Source organism: Pygoscelis adeliae, unplaced genomic scaffold (assembly GCF_000699105.1).
Source record: "Pygoscelis adeliae isolate BGI_AS28 unplaced genomic scaffold, ASM69910v1 Scaffold172, whole genome shotgun sequence".
Lineage (NCBI taxonomy): Eukaryota > Metazoa > Chordata > Aves > Sphenisciformes > Spheniscidae > Pygoscelis > Pygoscelis adeliae.
The window spans coordinates 3,364,651-3,384,339 of NW_008824338.1; the positions used below are offsets into that span (position 1 = coordinate 3,364,651).

Genomic DNA, 19,689 nt, shown 5'->3' on the forward strand with positions numbered 1-19,689 from the left:
GGACATCCACATGTAGTCACTATCCAGCTGTTTCACATGATTCAGCCTGGAGAAATCTGCCTTAAAAAGTTTCCCAACAGCAGTATGTCCAGCATGACATATAAACTCACCTTCAGGAGTAGTATATCTGTCATCCTGGGGTGAGATAAGCATAAATTTCCTTCACACTATGCTGCTTTGACTCTGGTTGCCCACTCCCTCCTTCTTTTCTTTTCATGACTACAGAAAACTGTGCCTCTGCACTAGTTCTTCACCCTTATTGTCCCCCGACAAAGAAAGCTGCAACAGACATAGCAAAGGACAAGTTTCGTCACAGAGTCTTCAGCATCCTCAGACTTACATGCTCATGCCCTAAGGAAAAGTAACAATACCTTTGGGAATTACTGTAACATCTACAGTGTTGCATTTCAGAGCAATTTCAGGGGGAGTTGAGGGACGTGCAAAGGAAAAGGTAGACATGAACTCATTCAGCAGTGGCAGCAGCTTACACTGCATCTTTTTCCACTCCTTATTCCCACACTCTAAAACTACTATACTGCCTCAGATGTCATTGACAGCAATATGAAGAGCAATATGTGGTCCCATGCTAGAGCCCTTCCTAAAGATGGCCAGGGTAGAAATAAAGAGGTGGGAAGAAAGTGGAAGGTACCTTAGGAAGGAGGCATCTTTTTGCCTGCCCATGCACAGTGCCTCCCATTCTATCATGTACAAACACAATTTTTACTGGCACTCGGATGAATATTTTTTTTAGGTTTCAGGGAGTATGTCTGGGTATAAGGAGTGTGGTTTGGGTAAGGCAGATTAAGCATTCTGTACATGCTTAGTTTTTCCTTTCCACCCTGTGAAATAGGAGGCTGTTCACAACCTGCAGTGCTGACCCTCTGTCCAAAGTATCCTCTAGTATCCAAGTTCCTTTCCAAAGACCACAACGGAAGGGTTGAACGTTTGAGGAGTGCCATCCCATGGTAGGAGGTAGCATGTCTTGGTGTGCCACCTATGTTGAGAAGGGAGAACAGCTAAAGGCAAATATTAAAGTGCCTCCAGTGCTGAGCCAGGACTATAAAAGGAAGTCAAATGAATTACTTAGTCAAGCAGGACTGCTCAAAAAGGCAGGCTTATAAATTTGAGGGGTTCCCAAATGTACTCTGAATGCTTATTCTGGAGAGAATGAACCAAGGCGTCTGAGTCCAGATCAGCTCTTTTCCCAAGAGCTGCATGATAAAAATCTCCCATTATGGCCAAGTTCTGTGCTTCAGACAATCCTGCTAATTGCTAACAAAGAGAGTTATCCACTTGATCTGCCTGGATCTGCAGCAGATCCCCCCAACAATGCCTATATTCTTTTCCCTTGTATTATCATTCAGATTTTCAATACATGTTTCCTGCTGCATTCTGAACATCTGAGTGAGATATGTGGCATAATCTCCTTCACCTTTTTCCCTCTTGTTGTTCCTGAACAAGCTGTGCTCTTCGGTGTTAGTATTCCAGTCACATATCCACATGAGTGTACCCTACCAAGTTTCTGTTATGCCAATTAAGTTGTAATTTTTATCTTGCATTAAGTTTTCCAGCTCCTTCTATTATTTTCAATACATTTTACATCAATATAGAGACATCTAGGCTGAACATCAGTTGGTTTGCTGTCTTCTTCTTCCTCCAATGACATGTTTTAAAGAATCATAGTTTTCATTTTTTCAGCTTTTTTGTCTAGGCCACTGTGGGTCATGTTTATTTGGACACTCATGTCATCAGCCTGACAGGATATTTTAGCACATATCTGATCAGATTAGCAAACCTATGCTAAAATTTTCCTTCTTTCTTTGTTAGATGGAGCCCATTTCTTCTCAGCATTTCTTCCCATCCCATCATGGAAGCATGTGGTTATGCTGAGGAAACGAAGGTCTTCCTTGTAACACTGTGCACAGCCATGCATTCTCTTTCCCATCCTTACATGCATGCACTCTTTTGAGATTATCTTTGTCTGAGTAGAAACTGCAATCATAAGTGCTTCTAGGCCCCTCCATCTTTTCACCCAAGAAGCATCTACATCACAAAAACCACAGTAACCACTTATTGTCAGAGGGCCACATGATTCCCAGAGGCTGAAGTAACCTCTAGCCTCTTTAGGAGAGAGACGATACCTGTCTAAGACTTTGTGCAGAACTTGAATGTACCAGGACCCTAATTCATGAAACACGGTGTAATATTATTAATAAAGATTGATGCTAAAATGCAGAAAATGGAAAAAATGGGATCGGAGTAGACATTCAGAAATCCCCTACTCTTATCTCTATACTCCAAAGTAGGATCACCTGTATCAAAACTGCTCATGAATGATGGTTGCCTAACTGTACTTTTAAAAATAGCCAGTAATAGAACAGTGCGGACTATCACAGCCTATATATTTCAGTACTTCACTGTCCTACCTTTAGTTTTTCCTATGTCAAACAATTTTCTTCTGCTGCAGTTTGCTTGTTCTAACCACAATGAATATGGAGAAAAATTTATTCCCTTCTTCTTTGCAGATTGCCTATATCTATACTGGTAAAATAAACAGGGCCAGAACACAGGCCCGAACAGTGGACCTTGATTATCTATAATGTCACGTTCCTAGAATGGACTCTCACAGAGTTTGGGCATTGCCCTAATCACTTCCCAAACACAGTCTGAGACTTACTACCAGCTCAGATGCAGCTATGAAGTCATGAAGGCTGTAAAAGAGTTTAAAGGCCAGATAATGTCTCCAGGCCAAAGAATAAACTCTAGTATTGGGGCTTTTTTTTAGATAAATATACTCTTTATATAGTAAATAATTCTTATCAACTCTCCTTTTTGGACTAAACAATGTCAATCTCAGCCTTTCTTCACAGACTCCAGATCATTCTCACTGGAACCCACATCGTTTTCAACTGACATTCCCAAAACTGGTCCCTGAAGTGCAATTCCCAAAGCGCAATACTCAGCTGCCCCCTCACCGATGCTGAGTGAAGGTGAACATGATGCTTTTCTGTGTACTACAAATAATATCCCTATTTATGCATTCCAGATTGCTTCATACAGTTCTCTAAGTACAGTCGGATGAACTTAATTAGCTCTAATTGATTTTGTAAATCTCTAACTTATTTAATACTTTAAATATGTTATTCCAGCATTTACAGCACCATAACCCTTTGCATTTGTTGCTGAAGCTGATTACATTAGCAGTGATAGCACAGGCAGACTTTTCAGTGAGAAAAAGTTCATTAAATATTTTGGCCTCTCAGGAGTCACATTTCGGTAGCATCAGTTGGTGGTCATGGAGAAGCTCCTATTACTACTATTTTTGTACCTGTTCTGTGGATCATTGAGAAATTTCTTTCTCAAGAGATGTCAGCCTATCCACTTCCAAAAGCACTTATATGTGTTTTAAAATTAAATGTTAGACTGTTAGGACTTTTTAGGAATGAACTGTGCCTCATAAACCAATCTCTTTGAAAGGAATCTCTAGAAGAGCAAATCAGCAAAATTAAAATGATGAAGATAACTAAACAGTTATCATTGTCAACTGACCTCCTATCAATTATCTTGTGCTGTTGTGGCCTCTGTTGCCCATGCTAATTGACCTCGACATATGTTACTTGCATTTTGAAGCTTCAGCTGCACAGCTTCTCTGCTGACAAAGACGAAGTGCTACAGGAAGCCAGGCTTTACCATCGCCTCTGTTCTTTTGATATGGACTTTGGTGTGAAATAAAACCCTGTGTGGTGGTCCACAGCAGAGCTGGTAAGCGAGCACAGCTGGGCTGCGATCTGCTAGTGGAATGGGTGTTTGCCCAGAGCAGCAGACCTTAAGGGTGACTGCCTCAGTGACTGACACGGTAATGAAAGAAGTTTGCTAATTTGCAATCTAGCTAGTGCTGACTGATAAAGGGATGTGTACAGTAGTCTCAGCCTTATCTCTTTCGCCAGGTTTACACTGGCGTGACACCACTGAATTTAGAGAAGCAGTTCCTGATTTACTTCAGGGCAAGGGCAGAATCAGGTCTGATTTTGCACCACAACCCATACAGATTACAGCTCTCACTGGGAAATATACTGGGTATATTTAAGAACACTTCAATACATATAAGCATATTTATAGCCTTTCCCCATTTTGTGAGGATATTTTGGATCTTTCTGGTACCTCTCATTATAAAATATTTATAAGCTAAATCCAGGACAGATAAATCATGACTCCGGCTTCTTTCGAGTAGGGTAGCCTGCCTAAATCACTGCCACATTCTTCCCATAGTAGTCGTTTAAAATTAATAGCACATGCAGAGGAAAAACTAAACCCTTTGACGTCACTCCTGAAATGAGGAAACATAAACAGAAAAGGCTTCACTCCACCGAGCTGACAGTGCCGACGCGGATTGGTCTGCTCTCCCGCGCCTGTGGCAGTTGACAGCACCTCCCAGCCCTGCACGGCCTTCGGCTCGCTCACACAGGCAGACAGACTGCAGCAAGCTCAGCTCTACCCCAGCCCTTACACTGGCAGAAAAGTGCACTCTCTTCCCGAGTCTTTTTGCTTCTTAAGGTGGTTTTATTGGCTGGGTTGGGGGACTTGGGGAGGTTTTCTTTTCTTTTTCTTTTCTTTTTCTTTTTTTTTCTTTTTTTCTTTTATTTTTATTTTTGTTTGCTGTTGTTACTTAATTCTATTCCTAATCCTGGATGCAGTTACTGGATTCTGCAGTACAAGTCTTCATGAACAAGCTGCACCGCTTAGAGATTTCACGGCATTCAAAGGTCACAGAACTGCCACTATGGTTAAATGTCTTGTTTAATGGTTGAGGTATGTACAGCAAATCTAAAGGAGGCAGCATGATTATTTTTGAAGGGGAACTAAAATTGTGAGGGGAAGAGGGAGATAATACTATTATTTAGTGGAAAAGATTTTTACTGGTGATTGTTACTACAGCAACCGGTTTTTGAATTTCCTCCCTTTTTCTCTGTATTCAAACTAGATGAAAATTTTAACTTCTGTTGATTTAACCATTTCATGGTGAAAGAAGATTGCAGAAAGAATCTGTTATTGTATTCCTTTCTGACCTTATTGAGGAAAGTGTGATTGCTTTTTCTATATGTTTTCCTACTGCTCTGTGGCAGGAGAGGAGACCTGGTACTTGGCTGGCTTAGATGAAGGGAGAAGAAAGCAGAAACTCGTTCTTATCCTGAGGGGGCTGCGAGTTTGTCTGAGAGTTAGAGCAGAGAGAGAAAGAGTTGGAAATAAACAGATCAAGCAGAAAACAGTTATCAGCCTCATTTTTAGGAGTACATGTACCACATCATTTTTTTTTACTACATGCTAGGATTGCTTTACTTGATTTGGGTTCAGAAGTTCAAAATTGAGAAGCAGCCTGCACTTTGACTTATAAGCACATCCTCAGTGGGAAGGGAGAGAGCTGATCGTCTTATATCAACACCAGTTTTCAGATAGCTTTTGCTACTTAAACAGAGAAAAGTGGAAATTTGCTTGGAAGTTGAAGTAATGTAGCCTGACGTCCGTTTGATGACATATAGGTTCAATTCATATTCGAGGTAGTGATCTGCCTTGAATGAGTATTGCAGCATTACAGTGGACAGTGTGTGCTGCAGGAAATGAAAGCAACTGCTAGCATAAAGCTAACATTGTTTTCAGGAGTGTGATTCTAAAATACAAGAGGAGGAGCCACTTGTCAGAGCTCGTGTGTGTGTGTGTGTGCATGTACAAGTGGTCTTAAAAATAATTTCAGCCAACCCAGCTGATTTCTATTGTTAATTGGATTAATATACAGGTATGCTCAATGACCAGCAATCTTCATATTTTCCCAATTTGTGAAATGAGACTTTTTACAGCTCTGTTTGTGGTATTGCTGTAGATATAAACCCTCTGCAATTTGAAAATCTTTTAGTTTATCTTTAAGAATTATACCTGAAAAAACAATTCATATAACAAGGAACAGAACATGAGCACACCCGCCTCATGCGATGTACCTCAAAGGGTTACAAAAATTAACTACACTAGGCTTAAGCATGCTAGCTTAAGGACTGCAAAAATATTAGCTCTGAAATGCAGAGGATGTGATATGTGCTGTGAATGGACAATTGCGATTCTGCAGTGCCTAGTGGGAAAACAAGGACTTTGTGTATTGCAAATGCATAACTGCAGCTCCTCCATTTCCTTTGCTGTATCTTCACTGATGACTGCAGAAACAAAGAGGCTTGTCACAGATAAACTCTTTAGTGCCCCGTCTCTTTTGAGATACTTGAGGATATTTTTTTTCATATCATCCAACAACCCAAAGTCCAGCTTCGTTAGTTGAACTGTTATTCTGTAATCACCGTGCCATTCTGTCCTCCCCAGCCCTCCTCAAAGTCTTACTATGTGAACTGCCAGCTGTTTTCAAAAACTAAAGCACTGCTTCTCTAGCCCCGAGTTTAGAAAGGTTAATACAGTATTTGTTAGATAATTAATTAGTAAATTTGACTAAGGGGAAGCCTCAGTCTGCAGGGACTATAGCCTGTTCTGTAAGGAACCACCCTGTAACTATATGAAGATATCCAAGTTTCCAAAAGACAATCTGTAAGATATTTGTTTATAATAACTTCCTAGAATTAAATTATTCACTTCGTTTGAGAAACATTTTTGAGAAGCTTAGTTTTTAAGCTCTGTAATCTACATTTTGCTGCTTCTGTGTTTCATAGCAACTACTACTGGTGATACTAATAGTAAATATGCTAAGTGGACTTCAGCGGAGGAAATGACACTGTTTTTCTACTTTAGTAAGAAAAGTTTATCTGCAATGCTTTCTCTGAACGTTCTCAATTCAGCATCAAGAACGAAATACAATTTAAGATTGGTCTCTCTGTAGTAGATGAAATGCTTACTGACATTTGTAGCCACATCGTCTCAAAAAAAAAAGTCTGTATTACAGAAGTTTCATGTGATATGAATGGCTTCTCACTTTGAGTTTATTTCCGTAGGGTGGACAAGAGCTGTCACCAGTGAAGTTCTAGTGATTCCAGCAGAGTAAGGCATACTCTGCTGAGTCTGCTCCAATGTATTGCAGACCACTTTTTTAAATTATGAAATGTTTAATTCTGTAAACTAGTATATAAATACACCATTCTAACAGCAGCTGTTTCCTCCCCTTCCTCCTGTTCATGTGCTTTTCCCTACTGAAATCCAGCCCCCTGCTTGCCCTTACCAGACCTCTAGGTAGGTCATTGAAGCAGACTGGTTTTCCAGTGTCTTCATTGCAATTATCAAGTATAATTGAGACATTCAATCATACGTAATTCCTTTTCACTCACCCCATGGTTCTTCTACCAATAGTTAAAGCATATTGTAATGAGAAACAGTCTGAAAATTGGTATTTTACGATGTATATATGGTTTCATGTAATTTTTCAGTCTCATAGGGAAAAAACTTCTCTTGTACTGGTAATTTCCTTTATAGGAGCTGTTTGAAGCAGAAACGCCAGCTACTAACCGAGCCATTACTGTCAATAGACTAAAACCTGACGCTTCTTTATTTAATCATAAGAAATGTTTAAGACCTAATCTGTCCTGTAATCAAGCTAGATATATGGCCAAAAGCTCTTGATGCAGTTGGGCTAACAGAAAAACAAGTCATTTGGGGCAGCCGGGAAGACATCCCATGTAAACGAGCATTCTTAGCAACTCACTATTGTTCATCTTTTCTCCATTTTTGTGCTTGAAATTATTACAGCGCTCCATGTGTTTGTCACAGGGTGAAAGTGAAAGGGACAGCTGGGGTCCTACCAGCTGCCAGAACAAAATTAAGTGTTTTGTAATGAAATGATGGCTCAGTATTCCTCCTCCCACATCCGTATTGGGTGGAAGATGGGACTCTCTCTGTTGGAATTATAGCATTCATTTTTCTTGTTCCTCAGCCAGAAAGCAGGCTTACCCTTGCAGGGACATCAGTTTTTACACTTTCAGTGAAATGTTGGCTTTACATCTAGTATGAAAATTGCACTTTTCAGTCAGAAGCTTCAGGATGTGGAACTGATGTTATTTAGAGTTTATACCCTGGGGGCACTGGGACGCAGACATGCAGCCTAAGTGTCCAAAAGCAGTTCAGAAGTTCTGATGCTTTTTCTTTCTCTGGCCAACACAAGGTGCACCAATTTAGGCAGCTAAAGATGTACAATGGTAGCTGAAAAGCTGGGCCACAAAGCCGGGCACCACATATGCAATCAGATGAGGACGGCTGGTAACCTTTTTCCGTGGCTTCACAGTAAATGAGTGGAAATCAAATAATGTGTCTTCTGATAGTAGTAGGAATTTGTCAGGTCTGAAGTATTATCTTTGTGTAAAGACTAGAGAGATAGAATGTTTTTGTTGTATTTAAGACAATTTATTTAATTAATTTATAGAAATTTAAAATGCAGAGTCAACTTCTAAAAGATTTTTTAGCAAAAAGAATCCTTCTGTATCTTCCTGAAAATTGTTTAGAGCACATTTAATTTTATTTTTACTATTATTCTTACTACCGTACCATTCCAGGAAAATTGCATTAAAAAACAATATTTGAACCTCTGAACTTATAATTTCTGTTTTCCTGTAACAGACTGTGGGATTCAGGAGATATATTGCTAGGGTTCACAGTGCTCAGATCGGGGCTAGTGATAGCTATCTGTTTTAAAGCCTCCAGTTTTAAAGTAGAAAATTAACAAATCAGAGCCAGATCAGATAGGAGAGAGAGCAGTTCCAGGAGCCAGAGTTCAGTGGCAAAACTGTAAGTGAAAACTTTGGGGCAGAGACAATTCTCAAAAAACAACAGTCAAATGACTTAAGCATTTCTTTTGCATACATTTAATAGTGTGGTATCTGCAGTCCATCGATGCTGTAATTTTGATATATACATTTTTCACTTGTTCTGTTCTTAAAGAGTGAAAAATCTATAGCTATTATTTTATTACGTAAACAGTGTTGAACTATAGAAATTAAACTAATGAAAAGGCCCTATTTAGTTTGATTTTCTTATTCCATTCTTCCTCCCCGTGGGAGCCGTGGGTGAGGATGGATGAGAACTCAGTTTAGCTACTTATTTAAGTCACATAGTCTTATGGTGGTATATGATATGCTTCTGCTAGATTACTACCCAGCCAAATAAGACATCCAGGTTGCCTGGATGGATAAACATAGCTGATGATCTCTCCCTCTTAATAAGTGGGGATGAGCAGTTAGGATTCTCCCAGTCACACACAGAGACAAATTTGTTACAGTTTAGCTGAAGAAGAATTGCATGCAGACAAAACCAGCAAGATTTATTTCTCTTTGAGTAGGTTATTTTAAAAATAAGAAACAAATATTTAGAAGATAGTTGCAGAGGGGGTTTTTTTCTGTAGCTGGTAGGTTTATACTAGTTACCCACAAAAATTTCTGGTATGAGAAAACTCACCAACTAATATCTCACTATGGCATGTGTTAATGTCGGCAGTGTAAGGTTTTTAAAAGTAGGGCACAGCATCTCCTGTCAAACTAAGTTTAGCTAATTGTCACAGAGGCATAAAAACACACTTGTGGGCAACTGCTGTCAGGACCTGTATACAATTTTCTACATGGTTGTTCATAGCAGAGTCTATGATACTAACCCATCTGTATGTAGGAAAGATGTTTTGGAAAGGACAATCACTAGCTTTCCAAGAATAAAGTGGAAGGTAGGCATGTTTTGACTGAATATGCAGCAACTCAGAGATGGCTCAGAGAAATATACATCTATAAAAGTGAAATTAAGAAATGTCAACTTCAACTAGAGAACTCCTGGAGGATGATATTGAGCTACCATGTAACCGCTTCTGCTCCCTTTGGAAATTGCCTTTTATTCCTTCTGAAAGAAAGGGTCTGTACTCTCACGTTCTCATTCCCTTTCTTTCCCCCTACGCAACCTTTTTCCCATAGCACACTTCCTACAGTTCTTGTGAAGACTGGCTAAGCTCTGGGGCTTGTCCTAATGTGGGGTGGCAGAGCTACCATCAGTGTGCAAGGACTCATCCCTTGGAAAGAGAGATGATGATTCCCAGGTGGTTGCTGTGCTTTAGAAATGAACACATATTGACATGAAATGCCTTAGTACTTTCCCAAGAATTCAGCTGTCATCCAAAGGGTGTAGCTATTTTCCCCTTTATGTATGATGATGCTGGTATGGAACAAGAACTGGGACCTCTGCTTAGACAGCCCCAGAAGACAGCATCTGCTTAATATTTCTGTAGAAGAGCACCAGTTTCCACAAGAAGCTGGGGTGTAGCAGTGCTGTGAGCTTCGCTTATGTATGCAGCTGCACACTGAAGTACACTAAATATGGGCAACACCTGGTGTTTGGCTTTGCCTTTCCCTCAACTTACCACTTATACTTGGCTTTAAACCTCTGAGAAGGTTAGATAGAATGAGGACTTGCTGCGTACCAGGCTGCTGGGAAGGAGAAGAAGACCTGACATAGACACCCAGAGAGAGGTGAAAGCAGATGCATGAGGTCATGGAGAAAACACACTTCTGGCTTTGTGTTGACTGACAACCATGTTGGTACAGGCTACTGCCCCTTTCTGTTTCAAATGTTGGGATATGACTTGGCTCTGTATTACTTATTCATAGGCATTTCTGTTTTGCACACTGCCATAATATCTGAGTGTCTATTAATAACAATGTTCAAGTGGCATCAGAACGGCCATCATAAATTTAATTAGGCAGTGTATCTCCAGTTTAATCAATATGGTCATTAGAAGACTGTAAGACAGCCAGGAAAACAATAATTAGTCCTGATTAATAAAGGAGAACTTGCACACATCAGCAAAGGAGAGGAGGTAGCTTTGCCTGTTCAAGGCTTGGGAGGACAGTGAGTTGCTTTTTGCTTTAGCAGATCTGAGGACATGTTACTAAAAAACCCCCTTGAAAATGCCCTTACAATACTAAATAAAGTGCAAAATAATGTACTGTAGAGAGAGAACTACTATACTGAAAGTATATTTTCCAAATTCTAAAATTTTGTTATTAAAAAAAAACCTTTGTTTTCTTGAACAAACTATAAGTGCCAGCTAGAAAGATAAAACTGGAATGTATTTCTTCACCAAGCAAATTCCTCAGGTGCACAGTTGTTTTGTTTTTGTAGGACTGCTTTAAAAAGCAGAACGACCAAAAGATAAAAAGAAGACTCAAATTGGATCGGCGTGCGAGAGTGTAAAATGGCATTGTTCCACTGAGATTAATAGGACTTCATCAATTTATATCTGTGAAAGATCAGACCCGCTGAGCTTTCAGGTCTTATGAGCACTCCTTCTCTTCACCAGTTAGATCAAATTTTAGGCTCATTAGCCTTTCGCCATACCTGTTTCATACCAGTTTTCCACAACTTCCTCAGCACTGCGGTACCATCTGGCTGCTTTTGATGGCTCCGCAGAAGCTACGACGCATTCTTTCCCTTCCATCACCCTCTAAACCTCCTTTCCCTCCTTCCCTTTCTCACAGAAAAAAAAAAGTTTACCAGATTTTATTTGAAATCACAACCTCACCGTTAATTTTTAGCTTATGTGCTAGCATCTGCAGAAATGTATATATCTGCAATACAGAGGGAGCTGATCTCACTTGTTTTCAGTATAGACCATGATCTGCTTCAATGACACAGCTATGTAAGTAGTAATTTTAAAAGCTGAGGAATAACAGGGAAATAGTAATTTTGTTTAGGGACCAACATGTACTGCACTGTATCACAAGATATTTTTCATGTAGTAAGGCTGTAACATCCTGTCTCTTTGAACCACAAAACTATATCTATAATAATAATATCCACTACCAAAATATAACCTCTGTAATAGTACGGTAACAAAAACCAGTGCAACATGAGGATGTCGAATCAAGTTCATGCTATATATCATCATCAAAGCTGATAAATTGGTCAAGCTTTCAGAAAAGCTCAAATTCACTTCAGTCTCTAAACGAAATGGCCAGATCCAGAAAATTGCTGTGCACAAGAGCTTGCCTGGGAAATGTTTTCCCATTCTACCTCAGACAGAAGTAGCCAACAGCCTGTGGTTAGTGCTCTCAAGAGGGTATGGGAGAAAAACATTCAAGTTCCCTCTCTGCTTGTGTTGGCTTTCCTAGGGTGGATTACCACTGCAGTGTCCCCCAAGGGGAACTCTGTGTTCACGGGGCCTGGCAGATGGAGCCCACAGCCCGCTGCCCCACGCTGAGCCCCAGCATGAAACCAGAGCTTCTCCACTGCTGAAGTGGGACAGGAAGGTTGTTTCGGGCAGATCTCCACCTGCAGCTCCAGGAGTTCTGTCCTGAACCCGAGAAACATCTCTAATGGGTGTTTTCTCCAAATGAGCACCTCCTCCTGAACAGCTTTTGTTCCAACAAATTGTTGATTTTAAGAGGAAAGCCCAGACATATCTTGAGGGGGAAAAAAATCTCACTGCTACTACAGAATTCACACCTTACTTATGAGGACTGAGGGGCACAGAGACTTTGCTTGCTTTGGGTGCCTGCTAGTGGGCAGAGGTGACCGAAAATCTCGTTCCAATCTGGTGACCATTTTGAAAAGTCTGCTTAGATCTTTTTATTTTATAGCACCTGAATTGAAAGCTCAAAGGTCACTGAAGCCTTGAATTCCCAAATCTTTCAGCAAGCCTCTTCTCACCCTCCTCTCAATAGACCTAGTGCTACTTTTGTTTCTTATTTTGAAAATACATGAAAAAAACCCAGCACTCCATGCTTTATTTATGTGATAACTCTATAGTGCTGAAGAGATTATTTCTTCGTGTTAAGATTTCCTTGTAACTGTGGTTACAGTTTTTTGTCTGTGAAACACACTTGCTTTAAAGAGAGGCTTGCACATGCACCACAGATGTATTATTATTCTTCTCACCCTTCCCCCAAATTTAGGCCCTTAGGGCTTCTCTAGCAGAGTAAAAGAGTGTGAGATTCTGGTTTGTTTTTTTTTTTTTTTGCTTAAACACCATAGCAAACATTATTTTAAATCCAATAATATGAGAAAGGGAGGATTATAATGTTTAAACATGTCAGCTGGTCAGAAAGCCTCTTGGGGGGCAGCCTCACATTCACCTGGACCACCTAATATGCAACTGCAACTTGGTCTCACTACATTAGAATTTTTAAACTGGTATTCACGGTTTAGTTTAAAAACCTGCAAAGCATCACTTGGCTAATCCTTTTTTAACTTTTAATCATGTTTACTACTAATGTGAACAAGCCTGAGCTGACTTCTGTTGTTTTCTAAGTATTAGTAAAAACTATTTCACATTTCGTAAAAGAATAAAGCAACAAGCATTTAATGTTAATCTGTGTTTGGCATTGCACCTTTTTATGATAGATGATGAAAATTAGTTTGCAAATAAATAAACCATTCTCTAAAAAAGTCTCAAAAGGTCCAGATGTTTAAAACATAGAAAATAAGTAGCAGAGAGGTCTCCGTGCTATGTAGCCACCCTTTAATTGTCATCTGTTGACAGTACTTTGACAGTTGACCTTCTTCAGCTCTGATTTTAGGAGAACATCAAAAGCCTCTGAGCTACTTTCTCAATTTCTAGAGACGTTTTTTGAAAGATTATATTAAAGGGGCATTTCTCCTTTTTGACTCTCTGTTACCCTCATTTTCTCCTGGGAACACTTGTCTAAAAATTACCTTTTCACCACCCTGATTTATAGGTTCTGGTAGAGGAAATAATGCTGTTTCTCCTAGTAACAGACAGAAAATTAGTCACAATCTGATGTTAACAACTTCTTCATTACCTAAACTGTTTTACAGTTTATTAAGTTCAACACAAGCAAATCTAATGCCTTTGAACAAACCAGGGAGTTCTTGTCCATGTTGCAAATATGCGAGACAATAATTAATTTAGAAAGTCACCATTGTAAATCAGCCTCTGTGGCAAACTCAGATCTGAATTGTGATACCACTGAATTCTGCAGAGAAGTGCCACTTGAGTGCAGCAGAGAGAAAAAATCGTTTTAGCTAATTTACATTAAAAAGTCAAATATGAATAACACAGTCAACACAGTTGCTCTTGTGGTTCCTGTTGGGAGATGAGACCCAACATATTGTACCCTCACATTTGACACGCTACAGATTTGTCTGTGCTGGCAACAAATAATCTGCACTGCGGAGAGTGATAGGGTGGTTCTGAGGTATACAATACCTGTAAATTTCAGCGACAAGGAGATCAGGAAAGCTTTTATGAAGAGTCAGTCCACCACTAGATGTTTCTACCAAAATCACCAGTGGTGGTGTGATTTTCAGCTGGTCCCTTAAATTGCCCTCACTGCCTTTCAGAGTCAAGTACCTGCTGAGGGCACAGGTGGTTTACTAATTGATGTTCCTCTGCACCTTGCCCATGAACCTCAGGCAGTGTTCCTGCAGTCCTTCTGGGCTGGAAGAGGAACTCATTGGAAAGTCAGTCATGTAAAAGGGAATGGCCTTGGTCTTAGCCCAGGCAGATATGAAATTGAGTCAACCTAAGTTGTGACATTATCATATATGGTATAAGAAATAATAAGACAGTTTTCATGCTTCATGCATGCAATGGCAGTCACTGTTCTAGAAGAGTCTAGTATAAAAGGATACGTTAATGAAAACTATAATTTAGAAAGATAATGCTTCTGAACACGATGAATAAAGAAAAAGTTGGGTTTTTTTAAGAGAGGCTTTACAGTTATTATTTTTACAAGTAGAGGCATAGAAACAAAGTTTTAGTTTGACTTGGTCACTCCAACACTATTCCTTTAAATGAAGATTATTTTAAGGACCAAACTCAGAATTTGCAAAATTATCCACTTCTTTAAAATGTTTTAGGGAGCTCATTTTGAAACCTGTGCCTTGCTGGAGCACCTAATGCTCCCATTGGCTTCGCTGTATTTGTGAGATCCTCAGAATTTTTTGAAATCAAAATGTCAAATATGTCACACCAGCTATGCTATGGTAGACTTCAACAAAATGATAGGCCAGAGTTTTCAAAAGGGTTGGATGTTGTAATACTAGAAATAGCCAAATGGTTAGCAATCATAATTTTATTATAATATTAATTTCTATTGAAAACAAAATTAATGCTATTTGCACTTCACTAGGAGATGCAGAGTTGTCTTCAGCTAACCCTTTACTCTGTAGAAGAACTAGAGGATGCATGCTGGGACAAACATTTTACATCCACCACTGTTCAGAAATATAAAATAATTTTCTCTAACTCATAAGCATATGTGTTTTCTTTTTCCTTAAATTCTTGAGCTTTTACTTAATGCAATATTTCCTCTTCTGTCCATATTTTATATTACATTCACAGCAGCTGCTTGCTACTTCTAAAAATTTCCCATTTTTCAAATTTTCTCACTTTTTTTAAATTCTCCTTTTTTCTTTAGAGAGTAGAAAACCAAAGACCAGAAAATTTACTTATTACTACATTTAGGAATAAAGAATTTTATAGCTAACTAATTTTAAAAAATTGAAATAACAAAGAAAACAGAATCTTTTGTCTTCTGATTGTGGACCATTACAACTACACTGTCCTTCTGAACTCTGAGCAGATCCTTCCAGGAAGTCGATGAATCGTCTTAAGGCAGACTGTAGGCAGGCATAAGGGCAAGGTATATCCTCGGCTATCACGAAACATCAGAAAAATTTCTGATTATGATTGATAACAGAGTGAAAGGGAGAAAGGCAAGCAGAGATGGTCTCAGAGACTTTGGATCCCAAATAGGAACATGATATCATGTTCAGGCTCATACCAAATGAAATGCTAACCTAGGAAAAATTGTATTGAGCTAAGAGATTATTTAAGGCTATTGCTCTATGTTGCGAAGTGTGTTGCAGTGCCAACAGAGTATGAAAATGTTGTATGCAACACATTAGTCAGATCAGTAAGACTCATTTAAGTAAGACATCTCTGTTCCCCACAGATAGAAACTCAGGAAACACAAATGTATTAAAGGCTACTTTTTGGAAATGGCTTCTCTATCTGTGCATAAATATCTGTTAAGGGTTGGAGATTCAAGCTTTTGTCACTCCAAATTTTCTAACTCAGAAAATTATTTTTTATTAACTCAGAAATTATTTAGTGCTTAAATATAATATTTAGGTCTTCTATTTTCTGTATATGACTCCAGTTATTTGACTGCAGAACAACCAAACATTTGTATAAGCAGTTCATGTTGACAGTCTTCTAGTATGGAAATTTGGCATTTCATAAAATAAATAATTTGTTATGGAAAATTGCTCTGTATCTTAGGGATTTGGAGTTCTTCCTAATCTGAGGTTAGAATGACTTCGAGCATCTATTTGATTTTTTTTTTAAATGATAAAAATTAAGGGTTCAGTTCACCTACCATATGCACACTGAGTGCAAACTGTACCTGCCTCTGGCTGAACGCAAAGCACAGACTCGTTTCAGCAGGCAGGGTGGAAACCCTACATACCCTGGAGCTGTGTTCCCCGTGGGCACCCCCACAGCAGAGACTGCTAAATTGTCTGATGCCATAGCTCTGCTAACAGTGCACCTTTCCTCAGCGTCACTGGCCATATCCAAGGCTGCGTGGCTCCAACCAGAATCTCCCTCAGAGAATTTGTCTTCTCTGACCCAATAGCCCCGGCTCTGCTTCGCATTGTGCGGGCAGGGTGTGGGCAGATAGCAAGTGAAAGGGTGGAAGAGGAAGAAACGGGAAAGGGTGGATACAGAGAACAACGGGGAAAATTGCACTGTATCTTGCTATCTTAAACATCTGTAATAACGCACCTTCCTCCATCCAATACTGACTATAAAATTGCTGATATTAGGTCTCTTTCATCACTGTTTCTCCTTGTTTCCATCAAGTCTTGATCTTTTGACCTCCTGTATTTCTACACTGGCTGCCCATAGAAATATTTAATCTGTTCAACATCATGGTACTCAAGGGCTTGGGTCCAGCTTTACACAGATTTCTTTAGTATGACTGACGACACGATTCTGGTGACATAAAGGCTGTCTCCGGCATCAGGATAAAGATTGTTTGTACAGGAGGCATCTCTGTGAAATTTCAAAATGAGCTGCTAAGAAACTGAGGATTATCATATTCCTCAACACTTCCCTTTCCAAGTGCAAGATATATTTCTTCCAATTTTTCAAAGAAATCATCATGTGTTTAAAAGACAGTAATTGAGACAACAAATCGTACATAACAGATACTATACTCCTAGTTTATGCAGTACTGGAAAGTATTCACCCTTGAGGATGAGGGATAAAATAGAAGAAATCTGAGAAGAGTGTTGGAAACGTAAAGATTTGACTTTTAGAAACAAGAAGCAATGTGGATCATTATTTATTTACTCCAGAGCATTTATTAACCTTGCTGGTTCACCCTGTGACATCTCATTACATGTGAATGTCTGGACCATTCACACATTCTTTGAGAATTTATTATGGCAATTTTACTTAATATGTGAAAGAAAAATCATGATGGTAGTACCTGCAAATAATGTGTTCCACAACAACAATAATATGGCCATGCATTTTGTTTCGTATGGAGAATGGTGATTTTAAATACTCTGAGTGTTTTAGATCTCTAACAATGTATTTAATCATGTGAACAGTTTTGTGTATAGGAGTGTTTGAATACTGAGCAAATTCCAATGTCTCTGCAGGTCTTGACAGTACCAGTTCAGAGTACCAGCAACTGATTACTCAATTACTATAACATTTTTAGAAATTCTATAAAATATTTATTCAATGATTGTTTTGGAAAACTGACAGAATATATCTGTGGATTTGAAATATTTCTATATCCTTCTAAATTTTATAACAGTATAAAAAATTCTAATGATGAATTGTTTGTGAGTTATTAAATACAGATGTGGAAAAAAAATTAGGATCTAACAGGAACTCACAAGATGAAAGATCAGATCTATGACTGGATGTTTAACTTGTCAAGGGGTCCTGAAAAACTGCAGGGTACAGAAATAAACCAAATTCCCTTCTTATACGTGCAAGGAGAAGTCTGCTTGGCTTTGTGGTAATCTTCCATGTATGGAAGAGGGTTGTGTATGTTACATAAAGAAAATAGTATTGTTTCCAATTTTTGTATTCAGTTTATATCTGAGTCTGATAACAAGAAAAATCCTGCTCTCCTGTTTTATCAACCTGGCCTTGCTGGTTTTACGTAAGTTCTATGTTAACATTCTGGCAACTAATCTCTACTGCATTTTATTTTTAAGAGCCAAACCATCTAACAGTTCAAGACTTTCTGGGATCTGCCTCATTCTTAATGTCTTCCCTTGCTATCTTTTATTCTGATATAGCAAGGTTAACACTGCAGTTACGTAGCTTCACCATATCTCCCAACAAACATTTGTTCATAAATAAATGTTTGGCAAAATTATCTCATCTTCTTGTCACTAGCATATCAGCAAATCAGGCTACAGCTCTGCTAGATTCCAGCTTCTTAATCATTCTGAAGAAATCAGTACGAATTTAAAATAAATTTGCCTACAGGCACCTGGAATTATTGTAACTAATGAAATAAGTTCTAGAACCTGCAGCGGTTGCTTTGCAATTGTCGCTTAGCTCTCACTTGAAATACATACATTCCTCTCTCACTGTTGCTGTAGTCTTTTTGTGCTTGTGCTAAATCCTCTGATGGCATCTTTCCCTTTAAGTGATTGCCCTTTGCATCTTCTTGGCACCAAGTTACTTTCAGCAAGCTGTACTCACAGTGCTGGCAGTCGTCCCAGGGAAGCTGCTCTGCCTCGGTGGCATTTGGTACATGGGAATTCCAGAGTAAGGAATGGGCAAAGGTTACCCCGTGTTTTACATCACTCTCAGAAACATCAAACTAGACTATTAGTGTTTGACAACAAACAATGCATGAGACCTCTAGGCTTTGCAGTCTGTCTCATTCCTTATTTTCCCTATTCTTGTACCTCCTCTCATACCAGCCACATTGAAATAGTACCTGTGCGTTATTCTTGTAATATCACCCTGCAGTGTAGGAAGTCTTGATAAAAGATGCAGTTTGACACAGAATAGTTTAAATGCTAGGAAATAGTTTAACTGCTAGGAAACAAACCAAATGGTCAATAAGATTCAGATATTTGTGTTCTCAGACTTTTCCAGGCCTTTGCTGTGTAGTCTCTTAAGAGACCGATTTCAGCCTGGAAGTTACTCTCACTGTCTGTTCAAAAAGCAGACAAGCAGCAGCTTTTTTTGCACACCAAAACTTGTCATTCTTCATAAACAGAAATATGCTATCACGAAGCAACAAATACACAGAATATATATAGGTATATATATCGGTTGCTAAAAAAAAAGGAAGGCGACTCAGTTTCCACAATTTCATTTTTATAGTGAAGTTCTAATTGTACTTCTGCCTGCTGGAAGTTTAGTCTGCAGACCTGTTTAGCTATGTCTTCCACAGACTTCTGAAGGCTGTTTGTGAATGAAGTGTCTTCCCTGGTTTGCCTGCCTTCAGACCATTACTTGATGACAAGTCTGCCTGGCTGTGCCTCACAGTGTAGGTAACAAGTCACCAAGCACACCAAGTGGTGCCGTTGGTGGCCTCTGTTAGCGCTTGCTGGCTATCCCTGGGGACTGCTCTGCCCACGATACGGGTGTCAGAGGTCTTCTGATATACCAGGGTATATCACTGCTCTTTATTAGCAGTGACTGCCTAATATTATTGAGGGGGCGGGGGG

General features: G+C 39.2%; 1 protein-coding gene across 1 annotated transcript in view; it reads left to right on the plus strand.

Moving 5' to 3' along the window:
- The first annotated feature begins 4,456 nt into the window (after positions 1-4,456).
- Positions 4,457-19,689, plus strand: part of PDE7B (phosphodiesterase 7B) — a 178,455-nt gene continuing 163,222 nt past the window's right edge. The window contains exons 1-2 of the mRNA XM_009319081.1: positions 4,457-4,554; positions 4,695-4,809. Of these exons, the coding sequence (XP_009317356.1) occupies positions 4,789-4,809 (21 nt within the window). The 5' untranslated portion in view covers positions 4,457-4,554; positions 4,695-4,788. The remainder of the gene's footprint in view (positions 4,555-4,694; positions 4,810-19,689) is intronic.